The sequence below is a fragment of the Manacus candei genome, unplaced genomic scaffold (genome assembly GCF_025592945.1).
Source record: "Manacus candei isolate 608988 ecotype Guabito, Panama unplaced genomic scaffold, ASM2559294v1 h1tg000023l, whole genome shotgun sequence".
Classification (NCBI taxonomy): domain Eukaryota; kingdom Metazoa; phylum Chordata; class Aves; order Passeriformes; family Pipridae; genus Manacus; species Manacus candei.
In genome coordinates, this window is record NW_026138071.1 from 18,046,297 (window position 1) to 18,068,943 (window position 22,647).

A 22,647-nucleotide genomic window follows, 5' to 3' on the forward strand; every position below is an offset into this window, starting at 1 on the left:
TCGATATTAAGGCGCATTCGAGATTGTTTTCCCCCCATTGCACAATCCAAGCCTGTATCTGCACCTGTCTTCACACATAAGGGTGTTGTGTTGACTTTGTGTCTGCCCAGATTGCTTAAAAATTCCTGCTGCTTCAGCATAACGAGAGAAATATGCAATAGCTGGTTTCCCACGGGAGATTAGATAAACGTTCAAAAACCTACAGCTGAAAATAAGAGAACTCGAGCTAACATCGCATTCTCAAGCCCACTTATAAGAAAAGCTGACCCAGCATAATTAACTCTGATGAAGTCAGACTGTAACTTTCTGGTAAAGCCTACCTAAACGAGGCACGCTGTGAAAAACAAGCTACTTTTAAAGGCTGAAAATTAAATAAAAGGGTAAACCCTACAGCCTGCTCTCAAGCACATGGAATAACACATTTTGAAGGAGAAAACAACTATTACAATTGTTGAAGTGAAACTTAGCTAAGAGGTTACTTCCCAACCAGAATCACCCCAGCTGGGGCTGACAAAAGGTTACTTCCCAACCAGAATCACCTCAGCTGGGGCTGACAAAAAGACGCCGCCCCGCAGTGTTCTGAAGTAACTGGAGCTTTCTGGGCTTGGTGTGAGCCGCGCTAACAGATGGCACGGCACCAGGAGCGCCGGCGGGCGGAGCCGGGCGCTAAGGGCGGGAGGAGCCCGCGCCATGCAGGGAGCGGCTGCGCGGGAACCCGCAGCTCCCGCCATTCCCTTCGCGGGGCGCGGCTCGCCGACCCGGAGCAGGAAGCACAGGATGGCGTCCCTTGACCCCAGCGCGGCACCGAAGAGCTAACGGGGAATGATGGAGGTGAGACGGCGCCGGGAAGGGAGGGACCGGGAGCAGCCCATGGAGCGGTTGGGCTGCGCGCGCGCGTCCGCCTCAGCGTCCCCTCAGCGCTCGGCGGGTCCCGGCGGGCGGGGCAGCCCCGGGCACGGCCGGGCACGGCCCCGGCCCCTCCGCACCGCCCGGCCCCGGTCCCTCCGCACCGCCCGGCCCCGCGGGACACGGGGCGAGGCGAGGCGGGCACGGCGAGGCGGGGCCGGGACCCCGGTGCGGTGCGGCGCGGCCGTGGGGCAGAGGCCGTTCGTGGAATGAGTTACAGCCTCCCTGATTGTGGTGGTGCTGTGGGACGGCAAGTCACTTTGTTTAGGGGAGAGTTTTCCCCTGTTTCTCCCTCTGCCAAGCACAGTCGCTCGTAGGTGAAGGGGCGTTTCAGGCTTTCGTGAGGCGTTTTTCGAGGAGCAGTTTTGATTGGCTTTTTACCTTTTTTATTTTACCTGTTGCACTGCAAGAGTGACGCTGTATGGAGAGTTTATCTCATGCCTTTGATACTCGGATACTGTCATAACCACTGCTTTTGTCTTTTTTTTTGTTTTGTTTTTGTTCTTTGTTTTGGTTTGAGTTTTTTTTTTTTAATGTGTACATTTCATGCTTTTTGGTTGCCTTTTTGTGGATTTTTCTTTTTAAATGTGGTTGTCTGAGGTATTTCATTCTTTGGCTGCTGTATGCAGTGTAATTCAGTAAAACCAGAATGAAACACTGATGTTGGAAACAGCTGATAAAGTAACCTGGATAGAAATTTACCAAATCAAACACTTCTGTGCCTATCCAGTTGTTTCTACATTTGTTAAAATTTACAGGATTTTTTTTTTTTTGGTGAAGAAATGGTTAAGCTAAGTTTCGAACAAATATAATTTACTCTTTTAATCAAACAGTTTATGATATTTATAGGGGAAAGTATCTCAACTAATGTAGAATTCTGCAGTCTTTGCCTGAACATCTGAAAAATCATTTGTGAATTTATAGCTGCAGTTTCTGTTTTGAAAAAGTAAGGATTACAGTTAGACTGTCCAGATTTTGTCAAATTAAATAAGGCGTCTACATAACAGATTTCCTTCACATTACTATCTCGTGGTTTGAACTTGACTTCAGATGGTAAGCAAGATGTGTATAGAGTTCAGACTTATTTCTTTTTCCTGTACACTAGTGTTCTTAAAAAAACTTCTTCTCCTTATATCAGTTTTTCTTCTATTGGCAGCTTTGTACGAGAGGAGACTATCCCTGAAAGATCTTCCTCTGATGTTTTTCTGTCACTTACTAAGCAATAGTTGGGCATTTACAGCTTTTACCTAGCACAACCTCCCTCCAGGTGAGAAAATCTGGTCCATTGAATCTCCTTGAACTGTAAAAAGATGACAAGGAGATCCAGACTGGAGTAGTTCAGTATAGTTATTTTCATAGTCCTGTCCTGTTTAAAGTTACTTTTCTCCTAACTCAGTTTAAATGTGCATTGCACTTGAATGAACTCTCAGTAGCACACCACCATTGAAATTAGTCCTTGAAATAAGGAAGTAACAAACTGTCTTAGTTATCCTCCAGCACACTGCAGTTCCCACTGCCTGGCATCTCTGAGACGAAATCAGACATTTGTATATCAAGTGCTTTAATTGCCTTTTGGGGCAGTGGATGGAGATGAGTGGTTGTGGAGCTGCTTCTGACTGTGGAACCATTGTCTGACTGCCCTGTCTGTGCCTCCTCTGTGGTTCCTGTGCTCCTACCACACTTTTAGCTTTGTCATAAGATTATGTGTGCACAGTAAGACTTAAAAAATTGATAATATGACCTCAAGCACATAGATGCTTTACTTTACATAAAGCATCATTCATGAAAGATAGTCTTCTGTGTTTTTCCTTTACTTTCTTTTGGATCCTGGCTGTGTATAGGACACATAACAGGATGGCTGAGATAAGTTGTTCTATCAGGAAGGCTTTTCTCAGTTGCCTGGTTTATAAGAACAGCTGGGGTTTCTTGCTTAGTTGTTTTTTTAATATTATTACATAAATTGATACACTGTGGGGAGGAGAATGAGTCTGGTGTTTCAGTTGTGTGGATTGTTTTGTGGTTTTTGGGGGTGTGTTGTGTTTAAAGTTGAGCTACTGTGATATTCCTTCTGACCGTAACTGCTATAACAACCTAGATATTTTATAATGAGCAGTTTGTAGTCTGGGAAAGAACAAAACAAGTTTAAAGAAAACAAGTAACAAACCACACATCTGTCAAACCACACATGATGGTATGAAGCCTCATATAGGAGCAACTTTTCTGCATATATGAGAACAAAAAATGAGAAGGGAAGGAATGAGTCTTGTTAAGACAGTTTATAAAAGATAAAAAATAAAAGTGGTTGATTTGAAACTTTGTTATCACATAATTACAGAAATGGTAAGCAAAGAGCAGATCTTGGACTTGCTAAGCCCTGAGTTTTGAAGCAGGGTATGATGATGCTAGTGACAGTGATTGTGCAAGTTATTGTAGCCTTTCTGTTTTCCTGTCTGTTATGCTAATGATATAATATTGAGTATATAATAATTAAATTATAAAATACTTTGAACACCCATTCTACTATGATATTATGCACTATCTAACTAGCTCATGTAACATAAGCAAGACATTGTTTTTCTGAGCAGGTTCATGAATGATCTACAGAATAGATTCATTGCAGTTTGGTTAGTATTAAGGAATTTGTTTTCTGTTATTGTAGCAGTATACTTTATTTCACGAGTGCTAGCATCCAAAATGACAATAATGTTCAAGACATGGGGGCTGCGAGGAAGAAAGAAGGAACAAAGTTATTCCAGAGGGAGTGGTTAACATTTATGTAGGAAAGACTGTCAAAACAACTTCCATATTAAACAGACTTCAGAAAGATTTATCCACTTTATCGACTGACATGTTTGCAAAGTGGTACAGAAAAATTTACATGCCTTAGGGCGTGGAAAACATGCATTATTAACTCTGTTTTAAAAGGCTCTTTAACTTCCTTGTTGCCAGATGGGATGAAAAAAAACCCCTGTCCTGCGCTGCAAATGGCCTCCTGTTCAACACTGATCGTGTGCTAGTCTGGAGTCAGCTTTGGTGGATGAAGAAGGCTGGTGAGTCTAAGGTATGTAGGTTCTGTGCTTCCATTCCGTTATGTGAAGGGACTGTGTGACACTCGGAAGCCCTTTGGGTTTGGATACCCTAAAGCATGTAAACACATGGTGCTGCAGTCATATTTGAATTAAAAACTGTGAGTTTCCAACTTGAGTTGCAGATCTTTCGATCAATAAGGATTGCTTTTCCAACCTGGATGAGTATGTTGTGTGGTGTAGTTCTCGTATGGGTTTTATTAGCATATATCTCTTAATTGTAAAGGCAACTTAGGAAATTAAGTAATTAAATTAATTTGACAAGGTTATTGCTTAATAACTTATCATAGTCTGGGCTGTGTTCATAAGTATAGTATTTGACTTCATTAATTAGATCAGAAGTTAGGCCCTTCTAGCAAAGCTAACGTTGCAAAAGCTAGCAATGCTAACATTGTTAGATGTAATATTAATTATTATTATAACTTAGTTTTTTTTGGTTTTTGCTTACAGATGTTTGACAGAATCAGACGATCTGATGAAGCTTCTGCTTCTTCAGCACAGGGTAAGAAGTTCAAAGTAGATGTTTTTGACGTAATTACTCTTAAAAAAAAATTAATTATCAGAATAAGCATTAGATCAACTTATATTGCATAATTTGACTTCCTAAATTCCACTACGGAACTTGGATGGAAGGACTGACTCCTGAATCATCCAAAGAGTTTCCATGTAGCTGTAATTGTCTTGTCCTGTTATAAGCTGTTTAAGACATGTTACATTTTATCTCAGTGATCACGGATGTAGGAATACCAATGTAGATTGCCTAGTCTTGAACCCAGACAAATCAGTAGAAAAATTCACACTCAGCCACAAAAGAGTGAAGCTCTTGGATGGACTTTGAGAACAAAAAGATTCTTGAACTTACTAAACTTTTTGCCTTCCTTTAGAATAGTAATTTTGACAAATGCAATGCAAGAGAAGTAGCTAGTTGCAGGTAAACTGTCTCAATTTCTTTGATATTCTGTTGCTTTTAGTGTTTTGTTTTGTATGTGTGTTTGGTTGTTTTATTTTTTTGGTTGTTTTGGTTTTGTTTTTCTGTAGGAATCCAAAGACATGGTGCTGAAGGCTCTCTACGACAGGACAGCAGTAGCAGGTAAGTTAGGTGATGATCTAACTGGTGTCTAGCTTAATGCTTACCAAGGTAAACTGGGAAGAATCTGCTTTTCAGCCTTATCTGTTGTCTTGTATAAAAGATGACAGTGAGGCACAATAAGTGTGTGATGGAGGTCCTCTGTATCTTATACCAAACACTATTAAAATTATGGGGAAGGTACACTGTAGTGCCCAAAACTAATGTGTGAGTGTCAGGTGTCTTTGGTATTTTTTTTTTTTCCAAAATACTAAAAAATAGAAGAATGAGAAGATGACTCTGCCTTTTCCTGTAGAGGCAGTTCTTCTCAGATTTCAGCCCACTGTGCCTTCAAGCTGTTATCCTTTGTTCTGCATTTAAGAAAAAGTTTGTCCAAATTTGCTTGGGAATACCTTAAAATACATGGTCCTACTTATCATTGCAATTCTGAAATGGAAACATTTATCTCGCAAGTTTGTTCCATCGCTGTGGTAAGATAGATATTTAGAACTTCCATGTTAAGGACATGCATTAAATAACCCAACATGTCTTGGTAATATTGCACGCTTCTTTCAGTTCACAGGCAAGAGGGCAAGAACATGCTTGGCCTGGAGTATCCACTGTGCAAAATAGACAAGGGTACTGCAACTGTTGCCACGTACACTACAGTAATCTGGAACAGGTGAGATGGCTTCTACACAATTCAGCAACAGATAGCAAGGAGTACCAAAAGGCTTTATCAGCTTTTAAAATATCAGCTGCTACACTGAGTAACCAATACTGAGTGAAAAATAAGCAGTTTGAATTGCAGAATGTGTACACTGAGAAAAAGATAGCCTTCTTGTCTACTACCTGTTAAAAAGATGCCGGTGAAGTGGCATGGCTGCTGCAGTCTTCTTTTCTGAAGTGGTGCACTGCTGTGCATTGCATCCATTACATTTATTTCTGTGTCTTTAGTCTTGAGTTCTGTATGTATTGTAAATTATTGAGGTTATAGTAATATGTTTGATATCAAGGCTGAAGACATTTGATCAGCTGTTTTCTGTTCTTTAGCTCTATCAGTCTCCTGTCTTTTAGATTTTTTTTATTAGAAAGTAGAAGCCTATTTAATCTTCTACACTTATGAAAATCCTTGTTAATTAGAGTGAATTATAGAATGTTTACTCATATGAAGTTCAGGAATATTTTAAGTCATTTATAGAAACATTTATTGTATTTGTTCTAGTTAAAAGACCTGTGAGCAGCTGTGAGATTTGTGAGAGCATTTGTACTACTTACAAGAGATTTGTCAGCACCTATCAGAACCATTAACTTAAGTTCCAACTCAGAAAGACATTTCAATACATTTTAGTATTATTTGAGATTCCTTAAGCGTGCTTAAAAATCTCTATTAATCGAGGCTGTAAAGTAGAAAAGGCTGAAGACTTTTCTTTTTATTTAAATATTTTCATAGCAAAGATTTAACCCGGGAAGTAATTTTTAGGGATAGGCCAGTGTGTTTACAGTAGTATTAGACTAATCATCTGTTTTATCTTTCACCAGCATGTTTTCAGCTCCCAGCACAGACATTTTACCACATACTGTAGGAATCGTACAGGTACCAGTAGCTTGATGGAGCGTTTCCTGCAAGATGTTTTACAGCATCATCCTCACAGATACCATGACAACAGGTATAATACAGATGGCTTTTTTGTTTTTAGTGTATGTTGTTCAAATGCATGTATTACAAATTCCTGTTTCTTTTATACTTCTGACCAGTAAATTTTGCCCATTTGAGGTGAAACTTTTTCAATGAAGACAGTTTAGAAAAAAGTGTATTTAGATAAACATCATGCAAGTGTATTGCTTTTGTGTTGTCTCTTCACTTTTAAACTTCTTCACTACTTTAGGATTTGAGACAACACCACTGATAGCATTTAAGTGTGAAGACCTAAAAAAAGATGGAGTATATGGGTCAACAGGTGTAATGGCAGACTGTACAATCTCATATGCATTTACAAATTCTTATAATTTGAGCTTTATATATTTTATTATAAATATTATTATTCTGGGCTTGATATATATGTTTAGCAGTGTATTTTATGGTATGTTTTGAAAGAGTTCATTATTTTTGTTTGTTGTTTGTGGATAACTTCAGGTAAATATTTACATGTTTATTTTATCATCCTTGCAGTTCACATGTTCAGTTAATACTTGAATTACATTAATTGGCCAATTAATTAATGCTCAAATTTTGAAAAGTGTTCTCTTTATTTATCGTGTGCATGTTTTAAGAGTGATAAGTGTTAGGTTTTTCTCTGTAGATGAAGGAAAATAAATTAAATCTCATTCTAGAAAAATGAGGTAGAATAGAAGGTTATTTTGTCTGAATGCAGTCATATTGATATTATCAGGGATGTGACAAAATAAGTTAATATGCATGTCTGTGCCAAATTAGCTCAGGGCATATACACATCACTACAGATAAATAAATGAATCCTTCCATCTTCAAGAAATAAATTCAAACCCAACCTCTTAAGAACATCCACAATTTTTTACCATGGAGAAAATATAAGATTCACTTTAAGGCAACATCCAAATGAAAAAAGCCCTCTCTCGAGGTGTCACTAATACAAGGTTATTCCTTTGGTGAATGAAACCTACTAACTAGGAAAAACAAGCTACCCATGTTCCTCTAAGTTGTTGGAAGAAGGAATGGAATGAGAAAAATAATGTACAAAATCTAGATGAAGTTGGAGGAAGAAGAGGGAAGAGTAATCCCAAATCTAGACAGAGTTTGGAGGAAGAAAAGCAAAGATGGAAAAGCGAGGAATAGATTTATGTTGTGGTCCTGCTCTGAAACAAAAGTCATGGTCTTAACTGATATCTGAGGTAAGGATTGGATTCTCTTCTTTCACATTAAAACTCTTGGATTATTATACAGTTTACACTCAGTTCTTTAAATAACTGTTTTTACTATTTAGCTGAATTCACACAAGGGATCTTGAGAGTGTCATTTTAAAGATTATGGAAATATTTCTTAGACTTGATTTGTTTTGCAGAACCAGTATACCTAGTAGTTATGTGGAAAAATTCATCAGAGCTTTGCCTTATACCGAATTTCAAAGGATCTTGTTGTTCTGTCCCTCCCCCAGTAAAAAAAAACAAACCAAACCAAAACCAGATACACACAAACTTCCAAATCATTCCTTCCTCCAAACTCTTGGTGTATAAGTTTTTTACATAAAGAAATAATACTGAGCATTTAAGAGAGTAAATCTTTCCTCTGCCTTTGGGGGTAATTTGTAGCAAAACTATCAGAAGTACCTAACTGTATACAACTGTAGTTCTGTTTCCTCTGCCCCAGAGACATTTGCTTATAAGTTATTTTTGAAAAGTGGATGTAGGTTGTTAACTGAGCTATAAACCTATACATTTGTTATATTTTATTTATATCAAAATCCATTTAGTCCTATATTGAGTCTTTCAGGAGTGTCCAGATGCCAGGTGTTTCACACAGAGATGGAAGAACTTTTAAGTGAGAAAGTTAAAGAATTATTTTTACTGCCTTTGGCCTTCCCCTTAGGTCCTGTTTCAGAGCTTAGGTGGCCAAGTATTCATGCAACAGTAGGGCACAGCAGTTCAATTGGCAGGCATTGTTTGATCATCTAATGTGTTTGATTACTTTGCATTTATATAGTAATAGAAATAATCCTCTTTTTACTGTTTCATTATATGAAGTTTCTCTTGCTCACTCAGTCCTATAACCCTGAGCTGTATGTACTCTGAGTTATATAACTAAGGAAATTCCTGTGCAATGAAATTTGTTCATGATATTTCTGTTATCTGATGTCTGCCATTTATTAAAATAAGCATCCATTTGTGTCTCACAAAGTCTCGTTATAACTTTCAAATGAAACATAATATTCTTTTCTTTGGTTATATTTATGTATTTTTAAAATTATTTTAATTGGATTTGCCCAGCTGCTACATAACGAAGCCCTGTGGGTTCTTGTATTGCATAAGAGAAACAGTCGTTATCTGTCAGTTGTGTTAATTCTACAAGATGCAAACCCTTGTACTCGAGGCAGTCCTAAAGACAGAACTGCCAGTTACAGAATATGTTAACATCTGTTGTCAGAGTGGGGCTGAACAATCAGAACTTGGCTTCTTATAGAAGTGAGTCAGAAGCTGTGGTATGTCCGAGAGAAACAGTAAACATGGAATTCCTTGGCAACATGTGCAGGGTTCCTATCAGGCATCCATGTTTTGTAGGGAAAAGGGCATTTATGCTCAATAGCGGTTTTATACTGTGTTGTATTATTATGTTCCATTTCTCTACAAAAGAATTTTTTCAATTTCTCAATTTTAGTTAATGATAGGATGACCAGTGAAGTAACCTCTTTATAGTCTACAACTTCAACCAAAGGAAATACCTTTACATTTTCTTCCTTTGCTGTATTTATAAAATTATTGTAATCTATTTTTGGCCATTCTTAATTGATGGCATCATGAAGAGGGTAACAGACTAATGCCAAATTAGCTTTGTGGAACATTCCCCTTTCCCTCTCCATAATTTTTTAAAATTCACGATCTCTGCTAATGTAGCAGAGCTGGTAATTTGAGTTTGTTTGTTAGAAGTGATGCACTCTAGGTAATTACTCTTAAACCCTCCATACACTGCTATTGTTTGAAAAATCTTAAGTATATTTACAGTATTTATATAGGCTGATTTTTTTTTTTTTTCCCTCCCTCCCTTTTAGACCAACATACGATGACATGCCACTCCCCATCACTCTGGAGGCTCCTAGGATTTCTTGCCTGACCCCAACAGAGATGCAGAAAAAGAGAAACAGTGACACACAGGAGATTTCCAGCAAAGACAAGGAATCCATTGGTGAAATACACTCTTCTGCTCCATGCCTGTCTCATGAGGGCACAAAGAAAACTTTTGTAACACAAGCAGTTTTTCAAAAACGAGAAAGAGGCCAGGAGCATGTTCCAGGAATATCCCAGCAGTCTATTGGCATCTGTAGCGATAAGAAATGGGTTACTCTGAAAAATGCAAATCATAGCCATGAAGGTCAGTTTACAGCTGTGAACCCTGTACCTCAGCAATTTTCCATCAGTCCTATAATCCACAGTTCTTCTGTTAATTCTAAAACAGGAAAAAATGTTAGGGATTTGGCAGCATCAAATCTGTTTCTCCGTAGTCGGTGTGATGAAAGGGCAACGAAGGCCTGCAGTAGTGATGTGTTATTGAACCCATGCTTGAATCCTGCTCCAGCACTGGCTCACCCAAAACGCCCTTCAGTTTCTCATCAGAATCCTACATGCAGCCACAGCAATTCTTTATTTATTACCTCAGGTCAATCTCTCTCAAAGCGAGATAGTTTACGAACTCAGGATGAAACTTTGGTGTCTGATCTCCATCTCAGGGATACTGTGGGTATCAGCAGCTCCTTACATCTTGGGACATCCCCACAATTAACAAGATGCAAAAACGTGAAGACAAACAGAGATGATGGAAGTTCAGTGGATGAAACTATTGAAGATGTTATTTTGAAATACTGCCATGAAACTACATCTGAAGAAATTTATATCACAGAAGAGAATAATCCCTGTTTAACTTTTTCATCACTTCTGGACCATACTAATTTAGAGGGCTCTGAAATGAGTTTTGACTGTGATGCACCAATACAGGCAGGAACAGACTTACCTAAGGCAGCTATAAAAGATATAGAATTCCTAAAAGAGGTCCAAGTAAGTTTGCAAGATAAAGACTATGGAACACAGCTCTGCTCTGTCTTAAAAACTGAGTCAGTAGAGAAAACAGAAGCAGTGAAACAGGCTGTCGTAGTTCATACTGAAGAACCAGTTCTTCCAGCTCTGCCTCATGTGCCTCCTTCTTTTGTGGGAAAGACTTGGTCTCAAATAATGTATGAAGATGATATAAAAATTGAAGAACTTGTGCGCGATTTCAAGGAGGGTCGTTTTCGCTGCTACTTTGACAGTGAATCGTCAGCCAACTGTACAGGGAAGAGAATGAAGAAAAAAAAGCAGAAGGATGAAAAAAGGATCAATGTTATTGAGGGTAACAGAACAGAAAGTGCATCAGTTAAAGCATTGCCAGAATTTAATGATGCTTTAAGTGGTGGCTCTGATTTTGATAACCCATCTTTAGCCTCAGATACACTATGCAAACCACAAATACTTAAAATGCCTAGGAAAAGGACATGGCGCCTGGCTTCAAGGTGCCAGGTGGTTAAAGTCAGCCATGGCACCCAAACAAGTCTATTGAACTACCCCGTAGCAAAAAGGAAAATGTCTAGAAGAGAATCTGATCCAGCTGATCAGAAAGCAAGCGTCACGTGGTTGGAGAATGAAAAAACTCCAAACATGAAAACTAGACTATGTGCCCTTAAACTTCCAGAGTCCTACAGCAAGATTATGAGTCCTGTACAGCCCAAGACAGTGGTGTATGTACTCTCATGCCCAGAGGTAAAACAGTGTAAAGGTAAACCTGTAGATACTTCCAAAATGAGGAAAAATCGAAACTCCACAGATAGCAAGGACTCTGTAAGGTATAAATACAAACAGTGTTCTTTCAAGTATTATGACCCACTGACAAATCGAATTCTGAAAACACCTCCCAAGAGTCCAGTTGGAGAAAAGGCCAAAAAGCCCTCCCACGTTCGACAACTTTTCAGAAGCCTCAGCTTTGATGCAAACATGAAAAAACTAGCGGATGCACAGAGAGAAAGCACGCCATCAAAGTCACTCAATTGGTCAGACTACTATAGTTCATCTTCAGCATCTTTCCTGACAGATCCAGATAAAGGGAATGATACAGCCTCAAGTCAAAAGGCAGATGGATCTTCTGTTTCCACAGAAAGAACAGATTGTCTTGTGTCTAGTCACTCCGAGAACTCTTTTAAACACTTGATCATTTCACCTTTGAACTCTGTGGTAGAAGGAGATTGTAGATTAATTCCGTTTAATAGAATTACCAAAACTCCTCTGACCTCCATCAGGAGTGAGTGGTTAGAGAGGGAGAATCCAAAGGCAATATGGAAGAGAAAAGAAGGCAGTAATAAAGAACCATTTTTTTCCAGAAAGGCTTCAGGATCTAAGTCTGTCACACGTACTGTTGGGAGGAGAGGAAACAGAGTAACCGCAGGCAAACAGACTTCCCGAACTAAAAAACAGCAAAAAGAGGGGTTGAGAAGACAACTTCATCCTCGTGCCCAGAAATCTGCTTTCTCCATCCATAGGTGCCAGACAAGGAAGACTACAGTAGGAAAGCACCCTAAGAAAGAAAAGCCTGATGCTAAAAAATTAAAGGTGAGGAGTAAACCAAAAAGGGCCTTTCTGAGCTCAACAGTTGTAACAGGGATTCCTGAAAAGAGGCAGAAAGTCACATCAGAATCTTTTCCCAAGAAACCAGAGCGAGCTTCCTCCAAAGTCAGGAACTGGGGAGTAAGTGGAGATAGGGGTCATCCTAGCACTGTGAACCGACCCTCTCGAAGAACAACTGCTGGACCGTTACTTCGAAACTGTCTTGTTCTGCCAGGTGAGAGCTAGCTACCAAAAGAACTTTTTTTTTTTTTTCTTCTTTCATAGCCAGCACCTGGAAAAAGGAAAGAGGGGAAAAAAGGAGGTCGTGGACAACGCAGTTGAAGTGCTAGAGCTCCAGAAAGTGCAAAGCCAGTCTAATGTGAAACAAACACAACTGTAAACTTGGCTCTTGTTCCTGGAATGTGGGGACATAATGTATTGCACTGTTCTACTGTGTAAAGCTGCAGAAGTTGTAGATCTGAGTTAAAAGCACTTAGAATCCTGTTTACTAGACTTCACCTGTACATCAGCAAAATGACCTTGAATAGTATCATATTGGTTTTATGGTATTATCAGTGCGTGACAGTGCACTATAATAAGGTAATTTAGAAACTGTGTTAATTAATTGTGCCTAATTTAATTTCTTCACATAATTCTAAAGTGCAAAAAATGACTTGGTTGTTATGCTAGAAATTAAATGAAGATACATCAATTTGGGCTGAATTCTGTGTATGTATTTTGTGTTTGTGTATATGCGCACCTTCTTCAACACGTAATATATACTTGCCTGTGGAATGGCATTAAAATTAATACAGTATGATACAATTCAGTGCTTTCTTGAAATGAAATGTAATTTTACACGTTTTTGTATTGACTTTTTTCCTGAAACCATGTCCAAAGCAGTTGTTTTGAACAAAAAGTCACTGTGGGCTCTCATCAAGCAATAATGGACCATGTCGGTAAGGAAATATGTCTCTTTAGGGAACTGTTCAAATGGTGGTGGCTAAAGTGAAATTTCAAATTCCAAAAGAAATATAGGCTTAGATTTGGGGTTTTTTTGTTTGTTTTTTAGTAGCTTATTGATAAAGTTTATAGGTGAATTTCACATTCCTTATTGGGGGGAATGGAAAAGTAATAATGCAAACAAATAAATATTTAAATAAACCTAAAGTATCATCCAGGTAAATGTATTAGAGTTCAAATATTTTTTTAAAATATTTAGGTGAATTAAAATTATGTTCCATAGAGATTCATGCTTGGCCACTGATGCTCCAACCAGTATGGTTTTACGGCAAAAAAATCCCCACGGTATTTTGGTTTAGTTTTTTTCTTCTTTTAATAGTTGTTATGATAGCTTATTTAATGTGTTTAGGAGACATAACCCCCAGTCTTGCGGGTGTCTCTTTGCTCTAAAACCCAAGATTAATTGCTGATTTGTAGTAAGTTAAGCACGTAATTAAACATCATCACAATCAGGACTTTGGTTTTTAAATCTTCCATTTGGTATATTATATAATCTATTTTACTTTAGAGGTCTTTGTATATTCCGTAGTGGTACAATATGTTTTTCAGAACATGCAAAAAACATGGAAAAGCTCAGACTCTGCTGTTTCTGCCAGTGAACATAGTGTATGTGCATTTTCCCCTCAGAAAACAAAACTATTCTTAATTCATTTTCTGAAGTGTCAAGGATCACTGATTTGGACTGAGATAAAGGTGGACTTGGAAATGGTTTATTTTAATATACAGTATGTGAAGGAAATGTAAAAGCTGTCATCATAAACCACATGTTCAAAGAATATTTTTGGGATATTTTTAATGTATATGCATATTTCCCAAGTTAAATAGAAGATGTACATGTGTCAGCTGGAAAGTTCCTTTACAAGTCAAATATGGTCTGACAGATTTATTTGTTTTGGTTTAATTTATTTTATTTTTTAAATAAAAGTTTATTTCTATGGATGAATTTTCCTATGGTTGTCAGTAGACACAGAATCTTATGACTGTATTGCAAGTCACTGGAAAATGAAGGGTTATAATGTAAGTTCTTATAGCCCTCTTAACTAACTGTGCCTGTATAATTTAATATTTTGTCTAATATAAAACTGATGTTTTTAAAGCAAAGTTTTAAAGGAATGGTTTTTATAGAAAGGCTAATTTTTAGATAAAGCAAAAGAAGATTTTTAAATAAAGTTTGTTTTAAAGCAAAGCTTTAACTCTATAGATAAGTCCCATTCTGACATATTTTTATGATACACGAATGTTTTCCTATCCAATTTCTTCCATCTTATTTTTCACAGTATTTTACACATGAAGAGCATGAATTGTTTTATATGTGAATAAGTTTTAGTGCACATTGTACTTTAAGATCACTAGTGCATATTTGTGTAGAGTCAAAATACTGTTCTCCATACTCATTAATTTTAAGTTTGTCTTATTCCAGTACACAACTTTTCCTTGAAATCTTAAGTAATAAAAATATCTTGAAGACTATAAAATGACTAATATTTTTAGACTGTAATGCCTTTTTTGTTTTGTTTTTAATAATAGACCCCCTTGTCAGGGTGGTTTTTTAGAATAAAAGTGTATTATATTTAAATAAAAGTGTAAGTAGTTACATATTTTCCTTAAAAAAAAAAGAAAAATGAAAAAAAGTATGAAATGTAGCAATTTATTAGAAGGATAAGATTTGGGATACAAGTCTGGAAAAATTTCTGTGGTTGACAGTGTCAAAATAAGGTTTACTGTAGGTTTGGATGTTATTCTGTGCCTCACTTCTGAGTGTTCAGAAACCTCTTCTCTGCATGCTCAATGACTACTAGGAAAAAAAGGAGAGACAGTGATAGGAGAAGTAAATACAGAAACTGCTTTGGAAAGAGAATTGATGAACATATGTGCAAAACATAAATTATTTCAGAGACACTCGATATCATGTGCAAGAAGGAGAAAAGGGAAGTTTTCTGGGGTCTTGAGAGATAGACAAGCACTTTCCTATTAGATAAATAATACATATTCTGCTACCCTGTTTGAATACCTTGTTGTTTCATTAGCAGCGTGAAACTTCAAAACATGATTGTGAAGTCTACACAAAGGGCAAACTTGAGAGCTGAAGTACTTTCTCTCTGAAGATGATGGGAGTGTTGTTTGGTTTGGGTGAGATTTTTTTGTTTTGAGTTTTGTTTGGTTTGTTTTTTTAATGTTAATGGACAAAGATGTTTTGTCAGTATGTTTGCATGTGTTAATATAGAGAAGCAAGAAAAGATAACTGGATTAAAGAGGAATAAAGTCATGCTTTTTTATTCTAATTGACAGCAGTAAGAACCAGGATATTTTACAATAGCTGAGAAAAATGTTAATTTTTTCTTTAGTGCATATGCAATTTTGACCTTCTGCAAGTTCATAGGTTTTTTTGGTTTTAATACATTTCGTATTTTTTAAAAATTCTCTCTCCACACGAAGTACTCATTCAACCTTTTAAAACAATCTTATTCTAAGATTGCTAGGTTGTTATTATTCACTAGTATTGTGAACCATGAGTGTGAGCCAGAGTCGTACTGTGCTAGGTGCTAACCAAACATGGAATAGCAAGCCCCCAATACTTTAAACATCTTACACTTGCACCAAGTAGTTCTTCAGTTAATTTTCTGATAGGATTTTTTGCTTTCTTGTTCTTTCTGACAAGTTTGCATCCAGTGTTGTTGTAATTGTATTATGAAAGTATTCCTCTCTGGGACTCGGATAAAATGAGGTGTTTCTGTTTGAGACTATAACTTAATCTGAAGTTGTGTTTAAGTTTCATGCAAAATTTGTGCCCAAATGAGAATATGTGTTTTTGTGGTTTTCATGTTCTTGTTCTTGGTAATGTATTTTGCAATACTTTTGCTTGATGCTGTAATCTGTTATCTGCTTCTCTGTCCCTGCTGTCTGTGGTCATTTGACACATTGTGAGTTTGTAAGGATACAGCAATATTACAAACTTGTCCAGTGCTATTGCTGGATGTTCTTTCTTTGTATCTTCTGCTCATTTAATTTCAGGTTTATTGTTTCCATTTTTTTTCTCAGTCATGTATTTGGATTTTTTAATATTGTAAAGAGCTAAATTACAGGACAGTGTATTCTCTTTGGAAGTAAATCAGTGACAGGTAAACAGAAGAGGATGGTATCCTGATCTGAAGCATAGAGGGCAGGCTGGTACCTGTGCTCCTGTGCTCAGGAGTCTTATTTACTTCACTGAATAGTGGGAAACAGGAGCAGCATGATGATTCTTGATTTCTTTAGTGGTCTTCCTTTCTTTGTCCCTTAGGGTCAGCTCTGCCTGAGAACAGAGTATCTGAATTCATACTGGAAAGAGAAGTGTTTCAGCTGTTGGTGTTTTGGGGACAGATAGGAAAAGTAAAATGTGTCTCACTAATGTAACTAAAATCCCAGATTTTTTGTCTTTAATGATTTATCTGCTATGAATTACAGCATTGCTGATAATGTTTTTCAGAAAAATTTGTAATAGCATAGCTCTGAGCATGCCCAGAAACAAAGGTTTTGTTCCTTGTTTGTTTTGCAGTTATGAATTCATTCATTCCTTCAGCAGAACAAATCTTGTTTTAATAAAATTAAGACTGAATATGCATTTTTGTAGTTTCTTTATTCTTGAAGTGAAATTTAACTTGGAGCTATCTGCCATAATTTGTTGTGGAAAGAACTCCAGAGAATGCTATGGAATAAGCTAGTACTGTGAAGGTAGACAGTCATAATTTAAACAGCTGTTCACAACTGTATGATATCTTGACTCAATGAAGTTTTTTGTTGACTTCAGTGAAGCCAAGATTCATCCTATTCTGTGCCAGCTGAAGCAATGACACCCTAGGATGGCATTGAAAAAGCACCAGGTAAGTTTGAAGTGTCTAACTTAACTTTGGCAGCATGAAACCAAGAAGCCCCAACTGCATGGCAAGCCAGATCCTTATAGAGCTTACTCTGTAACAGTTTTTTTTCAGAATGTGCGCTTAATAAGTGAGGGCAGTGACTGGAAGGATCATAATGTTAAGCAGCTTTCTACTTTATGCAAAATGGTTTGGTATCTCTGTAATCACAGACCAACTTGATGCATGCAGAACTGTCTTCAAAGCTGTGTGGAACAATACTTCTAAGAATATCTGATAGATAGAATATTAGAATACCTTGAACAGTAGAATACCTTGTTCTGTAAATTTAGTAGTCATTTGCTGTTTGTAATAGTGCTTGTTTAAACCAGCATGGTATGTTGCAGGAGCAAGGCACACAGATGTGTCAGTCGGATCAATAAATGGCTGAAGGGCATAGCTGTGTGGTTTTCTGAGGATTTAATAAGCCATAAAATTTCAGGGCATGCTTTGCAGTTTTCAGTCCATACTTGAAGATTGCTATGTATTATGTAGTTGGCTGAATGAAGTTATTACTGTGCCATCAAATAATGATTAATTAAAGACATAATTGTTCAGCCATCTAAACCTGGAGTTTCAAACATGATACTGTAGCCAAATTTTAAGTCAGGTGATTGCATCTTTCATGGGAAATATAAGCGATTAACAATATGCTTATAGAGTGTACAATGGAGATCCTGTCCAAATTGGCATATTTTAGACTTATGATGAAATTAATAGCGTAGTTTTAGTTCGCTTTGGATTCATTGGAATAATTAGTGTTGTTATTATGGTTCTGTGGTTCTGGAAGTCATAATTATTTTCTAGGAGTGCAGAAGCATTTTGGATGAAATATATTATTGCAGTTTGCATCAGCAATTCTAAACCTAGGCTCATTCTTTGTCAGTGTTCCGCCCTTAAGGAAAACTGAAAAACCATTCTTGCCAAATGCTAGCGTTCATAAAAAGGTTTTTAAATATCACACATCCTCAAATATAAAGATACTTTAATGTATTAAAGCTGGTCAGCCTCTCCTTTGCTGTGTCATACTGTTACTGTTCACACTGGTGCATCTGACAGTGTTGGTTATAGCTTGCTTAGTTATGATTAATATTGTTATGATTAATATTGTACAAACAAGTTGCAGAATCGAAATACACCCTTGCTTGCTCATGCAGAGAGCTTAGACACTGTGCTGGCCTGGAGATTGTGCTGTAAGAATTAGCAGCAAAGCTAATTATTATTGGCAAGACATGGTAGTTCTGATTGAATCTGAGGTCAGGATAATGTTGGAGTCAAAGTCAGCATATTTTCACCTACCATAATTAGTGACTGGTCATACAGCACTTTCTGTGGATGTAAAGAACTCTTAAGTGTTGAATATTACCAAGAATTATCTTCTGTATTCTTATTTTAGACATTATTGTTCAACGTATTTTTTAAATACATTGATACGTGTGTATTTTTGTGAATATACATGTGTATTTGTGTCATGGATAAGCACAATATTTTTTCTTTTTAGAGCTTAAAAGAGAACACTAATGAAATAGTATTTTACATATTTTTATTTTCAATTATACAGAGACTGTTCAATTTTTCTGTGCTTAGCATATTTCTATTTTCCTCCCTCACACTCCTCCATTTTAAAATAAGAATTTATCTGCAATGCAGAGTTCTCCATCTTTATTTTCTCAGAGTAGGGCGTGATGAGTGTCATTTGGCTATACCATGGATATAGTTTTATGTAATTCTGTAGTTATTGCATATGCCTTCATAACTATCTCTGCCTTTTCATGGAAGCTGTGAAGTGGAGCCAAGCATCCCTGTCTGTCCCTAGTCCTTCGGTCTTGTTTTATTGCTTACTCCGTTCTTCTCAAGCTCACTAGTGCAGCCAGTGGGTCAGCTCCTCGTTTCCTTTGTTTCATTTAGCTCTACAGTATGTTGGAAAACAAATACTTGAAATAGTTGAAACCATTTTCAACCAGTTTTTCCTGTAAGAAGACACTCACATTCTCTTGTGTGTGGGGAAACAAAAATCTGGCTTACATTTTGGCAAGTCTTGTGTTCTCACCATCTCTAAGCTTGCAGAACCACAGTAAGGGCTGAGGTTGGCAGGCACCTCTGGTGACCATCTGCTCCAGTCCTCTGCTCACAGCAGACTCAGCTGGAGCAGGCTGCTCAGGGCCATATCCCAGGGGATTTTGAGCGTCTCCAAGAATGGACATTCCTCTCTGGTCAACCTACTCCAGCATCCGACCACCCACTCCCTCACAGTTAAAAAGGTTTTTATCTCTGTGTTTAAACAGAGTTTCCTGTATTTCAGTCTGTGCTCAGTACCTCTTGTCCTTCTGCCATGCCCTGCGTGTCTGTTCACTGGCTGGCAGCTGGACTGCTGCTCGTGCTGTGTGTCTCCCGGTGTACTGGCACGGTCCACAGTGGCTGGGGAGAATAGCTGGCACTGAAATACTTGCCCAGCTGTGCCAGGGGAGATTTTCTTCAAGTGAGGAACCCAGCTTATAAAGGTGAAGGTGACTGTGACAAACAACTGTGCCAATGAGGACCTTTGGTTTTCCTGAGGTTTACCTGGCTTCTGTAGCAAAATGAATCCCCTAAAACAACTTTCTGAGACTCGATCCTTCTTTTTATCCTACAGGAGTTGGGTTGTTTGGTTTTTTGTTGGTTTTTCCTTTTTCCCCGCTAGATTTTTTGTTCTCTTTTGAATATTTCGAGTTCTATGGGTTTACTGACTGCAAATCTAAACCTTCATGTTTGTGTGCTACAATTATAAATTTGTTACAAGTCTATACAGTCCTTGTGTATATTCTTTCAATGTTTTTTTTCCTGTTTGCTTTTAGCTCCCTTTGCTGTTTATTGAGACTTCTGTATTGGTTTACACTGAGACAAATATTTTGTTCTACTTGGCTTAGTGTTAATTTGGTTTGATAAATATATTACAAACATGGTATTCAGGGTAACTTGCTGTGAGTTATTTCTTTTGGGCTTGTTTACACTATGAATTTTTATTGTTTTGCTTTTTTCTTTTGTATTGTATTTCTTGCCTGTGTTCGTAAGGAGTTTGTGTTTGGTTTCCCACTGCTGATAATTACATTAAATAGCTTTTGATGAGAAGGGCTGAAGGAACAGGAGTTAAAAGAGCCCTCTTTTGCTGACTTGTGCTGCCATTGCTTTCTCCCAAGCAGGCTAGTGGCATTGTGCAAAGACCCAGGCTGCATTAAGTAGTATTTTTATACTTTATCACTATCTCTCTCTCTACTCTGTAAGATACAGATATTTAGATTAAAAAATTTTGTAGAACAACTAAAACAGTAACATTAGATTAGCACACTTTGCTATTGCACTCTCTCCCAAATTTTATATGGAAAAAAACTTGATAGATTTGTATCAGAGAGATGAAGTTACAAACGTGCCTGGTGTGTGAGCTTGCACTGTTTGTCCCTCTTTTTTATGCTTAGGTTTATCTTTAAGAGGGCATTTTGTTTTCGCTTTCTATTTGTTTGAATACTGTGGTGTGTCTCTGCCATTGGTCTAAGTTCTTTCTTCTAGTCCCTCTTAGATAGGATGAGAGTGCTATATTTTTTCTTTGTAAATATACTCATTTCTCCTAAGTATTTATAGGGAAAGAATTAACATTTGCCAAATGGTGACTTGCAAATCTGAACTCCACTGTCATCAGTTTGTATTAACTTTCCAAATTCTTTAATTACAACTGAAGCAGTGGGGAAGACATGAGTTTGGAACTCACTCTGAAATTTTACGTGAAGTATTTAAGCTGTGATGGGTTTGAGTTCTTTTTCTCCTTTCTCTTTCTTCAGCACTGTTTTAAAGAGCTATTTTGTGCTTTTAACAATGTCTTGATAGTCAAAATGCTCAGACTATCAGTGGACTTAAAGGACTGAGTAGTGAAATTCAAGCACAAGTTGACTTGTTTTTAATTTTCATTTTCGTGTTTCTGAAACTTGGAAGTGAAGAGGAATATCACTTATATCACAGTTTCAGGTTTATACTTTCAAGGAAAAAAATTTTCTTTCTAAATTATGAATTCCTAAGATATTTGTATGCTAAGTGTGGATGCTTCAGGGAGGAAGTGGTGGTTTGTATTTTTATTTAAAGTAAATATTTAAACGTAATGCACTTGATGTAAGTGAAGATCATGTAGCATTTGAGATGTCAAGAGACCATTTTGTAAGCAGTGCATGGGAGGATACTTGCTCTTTTTCGGCCTTTTGTTATTATGTCACTTAAGGCACATAGGATTTTTCTCTTGCAATTGCAAAATGCATATGTATACTACACTGAAAATTAATGTTAGAAGAAGTAATAAGGGTCTGGAAACACACTTGGTTAAAAAAAATAATTGTTGCATATGGTGAAATATATGTATATATGAAAGGTCTTTATGGCATTCACTGTGTGATATCAAGGTTTTATCCATTCATATTTGTGCATTGTACAAATATTGTACAATGAGCTTATTTGTCAGCTAGGAAGTATCTAGTCAAAAGATGTTTGAAACAAATTACGTTGAAATAACTGAGTTTTTGGAAAGTTTGGATGTAGATCCTGATTTTGCAGTTTGAATAAGTGAATTTAATACATACAAAATAAACTTCAGTGTTGCTATGTCTGTTCCAGTCAAGGGAGGGCAATAGGACATGAATCCAGTAAGTTAGAGCCCAAATCATCTAAGAGCTAGCTTCTGTCATCAGCAAACTTCTGTCAGTTCAAGGGGATCTACTTTTGAGCTGCAACTGAAATCTGTAACATTTTGTGCTGATTCAGAGCCAGAGTGCTGCAGGTATAGCAGAATATTCATCCGCATGTTTGGGCTGAAATCAGTTGGTGTCAACACAAAAACCTTCCGTGTCAGAAATGAGCCTGGATCAGGTCCCAGGCAGCATGTACCACTGCACTATTCATACCCCAAGAATATTTGTTCATTTTACTTAAATATATAAATTATTTTGATGCACAGTTATCAGTAGTGAGAAAGCTTTACAACTACAGCAGACATGCCTGTCTCGTATTGGCCTTTTTAGCCACCAACGCGCTTGTGACAAACGTGGGTAGAGGCCTTTCCCAAATCTTCGTTCGCGAAGCCCAGCCATGATGATGACAGCAAACAGTAATTTCGACACGAGTCCACCTGCCTAACCCAGGAAGGTCAGTCATGCTACAGTTTCTTACCTGCTGCTTCCAATTAAGAATCTATTTAGCTTGCTTTTCTTCAGTGGCTTATGTGCTGGATAGTGTAAAATCAAAGGCCGCTTCCTATCATTCTGCCTTGAGCCAAAATGCTAATTCTTCCAGTGTTCTTAACTGGTGTTTTGATAGCATGTGTCACAACACAGGCGACTGC

The 22,647-nt window shown here is 37.4% G+C and overlaps 1 protein-coding gene across 5 annotated transcripts; it reads left to right on the forward strand.

Annotated features, from left to right (window-relative positions):
• The first annotated feature begins 575 nt into the window (after nt 1–575).
• On the forward strand, nt 576–22,360 carry ZDBF2 (zinc finger DBF-type containing 2). Of its 5 annotated transcripts, none has more exons than XM_051786828.1 (8): nt 598–831; nt 3,856–3,967; nt 4,443–4,494; nt 5,031–5,082; nt 5,635–5,740; nt 6,601–6,728; nt 9,801–12,381; nt 22,328–22,360. In XM_051786828.1, exons 2-8 carry the CDS (start codon nt 3,944–3,946, stop codon nt 22,343–22,345), a joined length of 2,961 nt encoding a protein of 986 aa, XP_051642788.1. In that variant the 5' UTR covers nt 598–831; nt 3,856–3,943; the 3' UTR covers nt 22,346–22,360. The 5 variants fall into 5 exon arrangements, with proteins under 5 accessions (XP_051642786.1, XP_051642790.1, XP_051642788.1 ...); XM_051786827.1 differs by lacking the exon at nt 22,328–22,360 and adding an exon at nt 12,661–12,743; XM_051786826.1 differs by lacking the exon at nt 22,328–22,360 and having other exon boundaries at nt 576–831; nt 9,801–12,743.
• The last annotated feature ends 287 nt before the right edge of the window (nt 22,361–22,647 follow it).

Coding starts and splice junctions, on each gene's coding strand:
- ZDBF2 (XM_051786826.1), top strand. CDS start 3,944: ATGAAGAAGGCTGGTGAGTCTAAG. Junction 3,968..4,442: donor AGAAGGCTGGTGAGTCTAAG/GTATGTAGGTTC, acceptor TTTTGCTTACAG/ATGTTTGACAGAATCAGACG. Junction 4,495..5,030: donor TTCTGCTTCTTCAGCACAGG/GTAAGAAGTTCA, acceptor GTTTTTCTGTAG/GAATCCAAAGACATGGTGCT.